The sequence below is a fragment of the Daktulosphaira vitifoliae genome, unplaced genomic scaffold (assembly GCF_025091365.1).
Source record: "Daktulosphaira vitifoliae isolate Bord-2020 unplaced genomic scaffold, ASM2509136v1 Scaffold_1, whole genome shotgun sequence".
Classification (NCBI taxonomy): Eukaryota; Metazoa; Arthropoda; class Insecta; order Hemiptera; family Phylloxeridae; genus Daktulosphaira; species Daktulosphaira vitifoliae.
The window spans coordinates 41,577,413-41,588,469 of NW_026099572.1; the positions used below are offsets into that span (position 1 = coordinate 41,577,413).

General features: G+C 24.5%; 2 protein-coding genes across 5 annotated transcripts in view; one reads left to right on the top strand and one right to left on the bottom strand.

The window, feature by feature from the left end:
* The first annotated feature begins 977 nt into the window (after positions 1-977).
* On the top strand, positions 978-2,233 carry LOC126895712 (RNA-binding protein NOB1). The gene has a single exon (XM_050667905.1). The coding sequence runs from the start codon at positions 1,157-1,159 to the stop codon at positions 2,198-2,200; it is 1,044 nt and encodes a 347-aa protein (XP_050523862.1). The 5' UTR covers positions 978-1,156; the 3' UTR covers positions 2,201-2,233.
* Positions 2,234-4,945: 2,712 nt separating this feature from the next.
* The window catches only part of LOC126895710 (serine/threonine-protein kinase Tao), a 9,159-nt gene continuing 3,047 nt past the window's right edge, over positions 4,946-11,057 (bottom strand). The window contains exons 5-17 of one of the 4 annotated variants that reach the window (XM_050667902.1): positions 10,439-10,451; positions 10,217-10,379; positions 9,686-9,848; positions 9,412-9,599; positions 9,097-9,282; positions 8,454-8,588; positions 7,222-7,403; positions 7,012-7,162; positions 6,595-6,834; positions 6,223-6,435; positions 5,969-6,151; positions 5,441-5,559; positions 4,946-5,370 (exon numbers count right to left, since the gene is read on the bottom strand). In XM_050667902.1, the coding sequence (XP_050523859.1) occupies positions 5,259-5,370; positions 5,441-5,559; positions 5,969-6,151; positions 6,223-6,435; positions 6,595-6,834; positions 7,012-7,162; positions 7,222-7,403; positions 8,454-8,588; positions 9,097-9,282; positions 9,412-9,599; positions 9,686-9,848; positions 10,217-10,379; positions 10,439-10,451 (2,048 nt within the window). In that variant the 3' untranslated portion in view covers positions 4,946-5,258. The other 3 variants (XM_050667900.1, XM_050667901.1, XM_050667899.1) reach the window with 3 other exon arrangements.

Below are 11,057 nucleotides of genomic sequence, written 5' to 3' on the forward strand. Positions count from 1 at the left end.
TATAATCCTTCCATAATGATTAACAATGTGTGTATTTTATAGTCGAGGTAACATCACTTTTTTTGCTTATTAGAATTTTCCTAAAATTTTTAGTGAGCAAAGAAAAAAGGTAATAATCTCCTGAAATTATTGTATTTTTGCACTACAGAGTATTACCTTTGGTATTATTTATTTATATTTATACTTTATAGGTATTTTATTAATAGGTAAATTCTACAAGACTAGTGAGACCAGCTATGATGTATGGTTCAGAGTGTTGGGTGGTTGATAAGAAAGTAGAGCAGAGATCAGAATGCTAAGATGGATGAGTGGAGTGACTAGAAATGATAGAATAAGGAAAGAGCATTTAAGAGGGAGTATAGGTGTAGTGTCAATCGTGGATAAGATGAGAGAAAATAGACTTAGATGGTTTGGTCATGTTATGAAGAGAGAAGAATCGGAAGCTGTAAGAACAGTTATAGAAATGAATATTGAAGAAAGAAGAGGTAGAGGAAGACCAAAAAAGAGATGGAGAGATGCTATTGAATGCGATATGAGGCCAGATGATGTGAGCGTAGATAATGTGGGAGATCGTGTCAAGTGGAAGTTTAGGATAAGGGGGGCTGACCTCAAGTAGTTGGGATTAAGGCGAGAAATAAAAAGAATTAATAGGTATTTTTGATGATGAATTTATTTTTGTATTTATAAAAATTGACATTTAAATTCATACTTTTAAAATTTAAAGTACTTATGAATTCACTTATTTGAAAAATAATGGTTATATTCTTATTTGGAATTTTGAATTTCAAAACCCTGATTAAATATATCCTATAAAACACATATTATAACATTTTACGAAGCGTAATTTCATAAAATACAGGTAAAAAATGGTACGTTCGGATTCTCTCCAGCAGAGTGCGTTTTGTAAGTGTATCGTGAAATACTCATTTCATAAATTTATAAAACTTATCATAGTAAATTACTTTATCATTTAATTTATCAAAAGTATTAACCTAAAACTATTAAGGATAAATTTTTGTAGTATTAATGAAACGTTTTTTGTTAACAAAATTTATTGAAGTAATTTACTTTAACAATATTGTTACTGTGTACTAAAATTGTTAAATGCACATGTCGTGAAACTTATTGTAAATCACAATTGTTTTTACGTTTTAAAATGGGTGTCATTGAACATTTAGTTATAGATACTGCCGGGTTTATTGAAAAAGCGCCACTTCAAGATTATGCTTCAAATATCTATACTATACAAGAAGTAATAAATGAAGTAACTAATAAAAGACAAAAAACAGATTTGTCATTCTTACCGTACACATTAAATATTTCAAATGTATTCCCTGAAAATATAAAATTTGTTGTTGAATTTTCAAAAAAAACTGGTGATTTCCCAAATCTTTCAGTTACTGACATCAAAGTAATTGCTCTAACTTATCAAATTCATAAAGATAAGTATGGTACAGAAAGTTTAAAAATTGAACCACAATCCAAATCAGTTGTCTTTGATAAACCTATCTCTAATGAAAATAAAATAATTGGTTTCTACGACCCAGACTCTGTTAGTGATGATATTTCAAAATTAACTTTAGATGAAGATGATGGGTGGATTACTGAAAACAGTTTGAAACATGTGCTTAATAATAATAAATTGAGAAGTGAACAAGATTCACGTGTTGGGTGTGTAACTACAGATTATGCTATTCAAAATGTTCTTAAGCAAATTGGACTAGCAGTGATTGCCATAGATGGTCGCGTTATTAAAGAACTTAGAACATATATACGGCGTTGCTATGGTTGTTTCAAACTTACTACAAATATGACTCGTATGTTTTGTCCAAATTGTGGTAATAAAACTTTGAAGCGTGTAGCTGTTTATTTAGATGAAAATGGAAAACAGTGCATATATATTAATGAAAAACGACCTATTAATTTAAAAGGTAAAAAATTTTCATTGCCTAAACCACAAGGAGGAAAACATGGAGTTAATCCAAGATTAGTTGAAGATCAACCAATGCCACATCAACGACCATCTAGATTGGCCAAAACTAAGACTAATGCTTTAGATCCTGATTATACAGCTGGCTTGTCTCCTTTTGCTACTAGAGATGTTTACTCTAAATCCGCTATGTTATGCTTTAAAGGTTCCTGTCAAAAACAATGGATGAAAAGAAATCCTAATGAAGTAAATAAGAAATGTAAAAAGTAATCAATATTAATAAAAATTTATATTGCTTATAAATTATATCTTAAAATTTTTTAATTACCTAGAGTAAATATAAATTAATAGATTGATTATAAATATATTTATAAAAACTTCTACATTTTTAATTCTGAATTACAATAAAAGATAACTAAGTATTTATAGAAATAGAATTTACTAATCTTAAAAACCTTTAAATTATTTTAAGGTAAATAATAAATTTACAACTATTCTATTCATTTACATTTATCCTACGTCACTATCTTAAATTATATTTATTCGTATCCATTTATTATTTAAGTTGGTTTTTTATAACCCTTTGTTTAACTATATATGATTCATTAAAAGGATGTTTGTAAATTTCAAATATCGATCAGTTTGTAATGACATTGTAACCTTGCATCAGAAAGCATTTGGGACTTTTTTTAGTTTGTTATAATTATTGCTTTGTTTAGTTGAAGTTTCAGCTTAACTATTTAAAGTTTACTAGTATTACTAGTCATAAATTTTACATATGCAATATTTATTATTAAAATTATTTAATTAGTTGAACTTCTAGGAATTTTTAAAATAAATTTTTTGGGATTACCTGTTTATAGGGGATAAGAATATGTCCATGGCCCCATTGCCAGTCGTAATAGGCGACTAATAAGGTTGCATCAGGTCAACACCCAGCGTAAAATTTTTTGTCAAATAGTATGAGGTGTCTTGAAAATTTTTTGGGATTACATACTAATCAAACTATTTTACTACAAATGCAACAATTCATTTTGAATATTAAATTGAATGTTTATTTTACTCCAACTTGAATATGACACCATTCAATAATTAAATAAATAATTAATTTAATTTTGTAAAAAGTAGTCTCCACATCCAAAATATTAAAACTATCCACAGAATAATAGTATATAGTTAATTTTGTAACTAAATAGAAATCCAATGTTTAATTAAATTTATTTCATGAAATCATGATTTTTATCAAAATAGCTAAACTACTTTATGTTTAGAGGCCATTATAGTTGATCGCCAAATACATTAATTAGCTATGGAAATAAAATTAACAAACTCGATTATTTTTCTAGCGATTTATGGATAAATAATCTAGATTATAAAGTTGCTAAGTTAAATTAGCTTATAATTTTATGAAATTAAATTGTAGATATGGTATAATATCTTTTTCACAATAATAATTACATATATTAAATTGCAATATATGTTAGGCAATTCCCCTCTTTTGAATAATTTTACTTTTTAACCAAAAGATTAGTGTATACCAGTCAACTTTAGTTAGCCTATTATATACAAGGGAATAAGTTGCATAGCTGTATTGTCAAAGTGAATTTTTATTTTTTTACTTATGTTAAAAATTTACGAATGAATAATAATTAATGAATAATTATATATAATTGTTACTGCTTGAAGCTTGGTGTATGTGTTCTCAGTCTGCTACATACCTACCCTATGTATTTAAAATGCTACAATACATTAACGGTCAAAATTTACAAAATTGTTTGTAATTTTTTTTTTGTTAAAAATAAAAGTTATATTAAGTTAAAAAAAAGGATACCTATTTAAGAAATTAAATTTTTAACCCTTAAATGAAAAAAAATTGATTAAACTACTATATTTGTTATAGTTTTTTAAACTTAATTATTTTTCTCTTTACAAAAATATTAAAAACTCAATAGTTAAGAAATTGAGTGTTTCACCAAATTTCTGTATAATTAAATAGAATGAGTTTTTTACTTTGGAAAATAATAAATATTAACCACAAGTGATTAATTCTTATATAAATATATATCAATTTCAGATATTAGATGCATAAATAGTGTATCCATTAAATACACTTTATATTTTCCAAATTATTGTCCCATAAATTAAAGAAAATAATTATAAATATATAAAGTGATTGTACTACAATAACAATCGCTCATGATATACTCACAGACTATATTCATGTAATCTATGATACACTGAGCAATTTTTAAAAATTGCAACAGGTAAACAATAATGCTTTGCGAGTTGTTCTACACGTATCATATTTTTAGTAGCTCCGCAGTGATTAAATCAACGTATAACTTGTGAGCCTTAACCCATATTGTACCTTATCATATAACGAGTGTATTTTATTACTTAGTTTTTTTATACAAATTCAATGAGTCATTTCGTCATGAGTTTTTAAAAACAATAATGTTATTGTTTAATTTGTGAATGACCTTAAAATTGTTCAAATTTATCAAAAATGTAATTTTATTCACGTTTTATCTAACGAGTAACATTATTTCCAAATACTGCATTTTATATATTTTAAATGAATATTATTCCATTAGCAATAATAATTGAATATATTTTATTTGTGCAAAATAAAATTTTAATTATTAAAAGCAGAAAATGAACTAATAAAACATCTACAAAAGTTTTTCATGTGTGGTAAAATCATAACATTTTTGTTAATTTAAAAAGATTACTATTACAATAAAAGAAAACGAGGAATAGAAATTATTTTTATGATTTGATATTAGTCAATGGTAAAATTTAAATTAATTAAGTTTTCATGTTATTTATGTTAATAAATATTCAATAAAAATAATGATTCAAAAAAAAAAAATCTTGAAAATACTATATCAAATTTAATATTTATTTACATAATAAATTACAAAATTTAATCATAATTATAAATATACAAATAAACATTTATATATAAATATAATATGTATGTATGTATTATATAATATAAATATTTTGTTCACAATGATTAATTAATACAAAATTAACATAGTCTATAAAATGTATTAAGGATTATATAGTAGGGATGGTAATAATAATTCATAAATAGTAATCAAACAAATATTTTGTTATGATATAGTACAATACTATACTTGTTAATTTGTTTTCTAGTATGATGTTAATTATATTCAGTTAATTAATTAGGAATTCTAATATAGGATAAAAAATTAAGTAGAACAAAATTTAAATACAACAAAAATTTGTCTATCATTGATATGTGTACATTAAAAGCTGTTAAAATGGCTAGGAGTAACAAATAATAAAAATACCATTTTGGCTATAGATTTCCATCTGGAAAAGAATTGGTACTATTGCTACGCGCTAAGCTTAATATACTGCCTGATAAACTATCTTCTTCTAATGACGAAGCTTCAGCTATTGCAAGGGCACTAAAAGTATTCACAAAATAATATATAATATATATATATTTTTAATTTACTATATTAAATCAAAACAAACCTAAAACCAAGTCGTGTAGATTCTTCATCAAACTGTTCTAACTCATGTTCTTGCCTTTCTCTTAGAAGACGAATGCGTTCAGCTCTTTCTTGAAGAAATTGAGCAGTCTCCATTTCCATCTAAAAAAATTAAGATTAGTTTTACTAAATTATTCTGGGATATTATTAATTAAATTATGTAATATATTGACATATTATTTTTATATTTATAGAGACCAAAAGTTACGAGTTCCAAATATTAAATTTTATAGGAGTGTTTTTGGAATACGTCAAGTCACTATAGTTTTAAAAAATGTAAGTAACAAATAAAAGGTTACAATAATATGATTTATAATATTCTACTTAATGAAAAATAAAATCTAGAGATACCTAACGGATTTAAATATATTTTTTAAGGAAAAATATACAAAAACTTTTGGTGACTTAGTCATCAACAGAAAAATATGCCATTATATGGAACAATATACTTAAAAATGAAAGAAAAATTAAATTGGAAGAGTTAAAAATATAAGTATATGTGAATTTTTACTTTTTGTTCCAATAAAGATCTTCGTACTGAAATTCGATCTTCAAGTTCTTTTTTTTCACGATTTCTCTGTGCATCTGCCTGCATTTTATTTTTTGATTGATATGCAATTAGTATTTCTAATTCATATCTCAAACGTTCTTTGAGTACATGACATTCTACTTCTTGTGATTCATCTAAGCGAATCTAAATTAATAATTAATTTAAAAGGAATGTTAATTAGAATTATCATCTATATCAAATAAAACTAGACTAACAGATTGTTTTTGCAACATTTCTGAAATACTTTGTTCATATTGTTCTCCTAATAAAGCTAACTTTCGTCGTTGTTCTTCTTTCATCTTTTTAATGACAGTTTTTTGTTCATCTTTGGTGGTAGTCGCTAAAACTTGAGCTTTCAGTACTTTGTACTGTCGAGTTTGCGTTTTACAAGTTTCTCGAAATTGTTTTCGAATTTGCATTTCTTTTTGCTGAAAGAAATAATTTGATAGTACACTAAACTTTTAACATTAAACTAAATGTCATAAATCTTTAATAAAAAAAAATTGTATAGTAGTCTTAATACAGATGTATAGATATATGAATAAATTTTATCACACTAATTAAATAATTATAACAAAATATTATACTTTGAGACTTTTAGGTTGTTGTCGCAATTGCATAGCATGCCTTTTTCGTAAATCTCGATGAGCACGAGCTGAATAGTCATGTTGGTGTTGCAATTCAGTTTCATGTTGTCTGGTAACTTGGTCAGCACGTAAGGCATGGACTGCTCTTTGTTGTCTGGTTTCTAAATTTCTTGTATCTTCATGATGTCGTAGTAACATTGAATGAGCAGTTTCTAATTGATGTTGCCTTTTACTAAGTTCCTATAAATCATATTTGAATTAATAGCATTATTATAAATCAGTTTTTTAACTAATAAATTTTAGCTTTACAGTTCAACACAGTTATAAGATATAATATAGATAACATTTTAGTAAATAAAAATATTTTAAACATTAGAAATTTGTATAGATTTGAGCTTAAGATTTAGTAATAATTACTTCTCTTAACAATCCTTGTTCAAATAAATGAAACTGGTTAAGTCTTTTTCTACGAAATTTACGTATTTCAAGTTCCAAGTAGTCTTTTTGACCTCTTATAAGTCTGTGTTCCTCTTGAGCCTCAATTTGTTTGAGATTTTCTTTTTGAGTCCTAAAATTTAAAAAATTAAAAAATATATATATAATACATGATTTATATATATAACATACTGTAAAACAGCATCTTTTTGTCGTTTTGGTGTTGACTCGTCTAAAGAAAGTTCACGTTTCCAACGTTCTTTATTAGTCTTATAATCTTTCTTTCTTTGAGCATCAAATGCTTTACGATCAGCTTCTTGTCTATTTGTTATTTCTTTCATTATTTTTTTTTCAGCTGCACTGTTTTGTTTCATCTAAATTAAATATTTATTTTCAATGAATATTTTAAGTAATTTAAATACAGTTAAAATAAAAATGTATAAATTAACTACATAAGGAGTAGATAAAGCAATAGATGATATAATTATAAACAAGATTAATTTATTGTGAACCCCACTTAATTAATCGAAAAATAAATTAATATTAATTTTTTTTATTTGCTTAATGTTTTTCTTAATTTTTCAATCATTAAGTTTTTTTATATTCATCCGGTATACCTTATACACTATCAACTTTAATTTCCCAAAGGCAACACCCCTAATTAACTAGCTTAATAGACACTGAAATAATTAAGAAAATGACTGGTCGGTAACTTTTGGACCAGTATTTTAAAAGTTATTGACATATTTATATCTAAGTGAGAGGAAAAGTGTGGCCAGGAAAAGTTTAGTTATAAAAATAGCAGCACCCATTCTCATTTCCAGTTATTACTTTAAATTATTATTAACTTCTAAAATACTGATCTAAAAGTTATCGACCAATTATTTTTTATTAAATTTAATATTAGATCATTATATATTAAATAAGCTATTTAATAAGAGGTGTTGCCATTTGAGAGATAAAGTTGATATCCTTGTAATGAACGAGGGATGAACCTTAAAAAAATGATTTAATAATTGAAAGAAATATTGAACTAAAAAAAAAAAAGCAAAAATATTGATAATATTTTTTTTATATTTCAATTCATTATAAGTGAATCATCCTGTATAAGATTAAAGAGACTCTTTTATACAAGTAATACTAATTGAAAACAGTATTATATAAGTTTATTCTAAATTCTTTTATTAAAGTAAAAACAACATTTAGAGGAAAATGAAACTAAAATTTCACTTAATCATATTAATAAATGTTTGTCATTACATAAAAAAAATTAACACACTTACTAATTTGTAGAAGTAATAATAATTTAAAACTTAAATTAAACAACAAAAAAAATCCAGGAATGGTTGACAACATTTCAAAACTAGTTAAAATCTTCAAAAATCAATGTAATTTATTGAAAGTGTATAAATAATGTATACTACCTTTTTTTCTAATTCTTGCTGATGTTTAATTTGTATTTTTTCAAGTTCTTTACTGAATTGTTGCAATAATGTTTCATATTCTTTGTCTAATAACTGTTTGTGGCTTTCCATTTCTAACTTGCATCTATCTTCAAGCTAAAATTATAAAAAAAATACATTTAAATAAAGGTTGGATTAAAAACATATTTTTTGTTTACGTTTAAATATATAATGTTATCTTAAAATTGAGTTTAACATTATTCAAAATGTTAATGTTATTACATTTTAACATTTAATGTTAACTATTTTTTTTTCATAGAATTAATTTAAATATAACCTTTGATATTAATTAATTAAATTAATTTTTTTTCTAACAAAAATTGTTTTAGATTATAAGTTTTATTATTTTTAAAAATATTTTATAATTAATTATATCACATATTTTTGGTTTTTAAAATACTTTTTGACAAAATTTATTGTTTTAAAAGTGATAATTATAACATTATTCATAACAATTTCTTGCCCTGCATGTACAAAATAATTCAATATTCTAATATACAAAGGAATCAGTTTTTTCTTCAAAAAAAAAACCTCAATTTTTAGTAAACTAAAAGAAAATTTGAAAGATATTACTGCAGTATATAGATATATTCCAAAATTGTACTTTTATTAATGCTCCTTGGTGTTCTCTTCTCATTCTTTTGTAGCCTGACATCTGTTCGTGCATTTCTTCTTGCATATGTTCTTTTTGTTGTTTAGTAACAATAGAAGTTGTTCGAATAGTTGCAAAATTATTAGGTGCTCCAAGTGGTATGTGTTCATTTGATACAATGGAATTATTACTTGATTGCTATAATTAATAAATAAACTAATAAGTAAAGTTAGTTAATTTGATTTTTAAGTATAAATAAAAAATAATTTATTGTGCAGTGCATGAAATTAAAAAAAGAAATTCTACAAAAATAAAAATCAATAATACTTTGTGACGATTCCTAGCTGTTGGATAATGATCATTAGTGCTCATATTAGTGATTTCGTTCATGTTTGGCGTACTATTAGTGGAACTACTATGTGATGAAGCACTGATACCAATTGATTGAATTGAATGTTCTGAAGTAATACTATTACTTTTACTGCTTTCACCTCCTGTGTGTTCATCAGCCGTGTCTGATATTACATTTATTAAGAAAAGTATATTGATTTGTTATTTCAACTTTATAATTGAAACAACAAATTATTTTAAAATTACATACCATCAGTATCACCTACAGTGCTCTCAGTCTCATATGAGTCAACCATCAGAATTTTCTTCATTTTTCTATAGTTCAGGTTATCCAAATCTCTTACAGCAGCTTTAGTTCGTTGAATTAGATCAATAAGAACATGGGGTGATCTTGGACGAACTAACAATTGATGCTATTTAATATATAAAAAAAAGTAATGATTACTTACTATAAAAATATAATTATTATACTGTGAATTTAATATGGCTACAACTCAAAATAAAGCTTATTAAGATGCTGCGGTTAAAAAAAAAAAAAAGGCTAAATTACTTAATTTTTAATAGGAATTAAATAAAATTTTAGAAAATAGTCTTTCGATTTAAAAAAAAAAAAGATTTTTGATATATGATATTTTTAAATCATTTTTAAGATATAACATATTGCTAAATCTTATAATCATAAGGTACATATATATATATATATATAAAGAGCATATGATTATTATTATTGAATATGATTAGTTTATAATTTAATACTAAATATTAAAAAATTAAAATTTACTGTCAGAAGCTTGGTAGAAGATGGACGTTCAGATGGATTTTTTTGAAGACATAACTCAACAAAATGACAAAATGTGTTACTCCATTCAGAAGATTGAAGAGTTGGAGTATCATTTTGAGCTATATGATAAAGAGCACTCATTGCATTCATATTGAAGTATGGTTTTGTTATGATATAGNTATATGATAAAGAGCACTCATTGCATTCATATTGAAGTATGGTGGTTTTCTTTCAGCTAAAAAATGGGAAGTATATAATATTAATAAAATAAAAATTATTTAATAAAAAAAATAGTATATAATACTACCAGCTTAATATTTTTTGTCAATTAAATGAAATTAATAAAAGTAAGCATTAGTATAAATAATTAAAAATCAACAGTAATTTGTTAAGTGTTTAATTTTGCTGGTTTATTTTTATTTAAATAAATAATAATTTTCAGTTACTATAATAAAAAATTATATTTGAGCATAGGTATATGTAGGTTTTTAGTTTGATATAGGTTAACAAATACAACAAATTTACTCTACAAAATAGCCATTTTGAAAATTATTTTATCTAATAAATAAGAAAACTATTATTCATTATATGTTTAGTTTCAATAAATAACAATTAAAAAAAACCCATCACAGTGGGGACGTGGCATAGTTGGGTCCAGTATAGATTTGATTACAGTGATTAAAATCACTATCATAAGAAATGCTTTGATGCAAATCTGTAGATAGTGTTTAATTCTAGGAAATCGGTGGATAATTACAAAAGTAACATCAACTTCTATTTCCAACTCCAGTGAGAGGTAAGTAAAAATGGCAACAGACAAAAAAAAAAAAAAAAAACAATT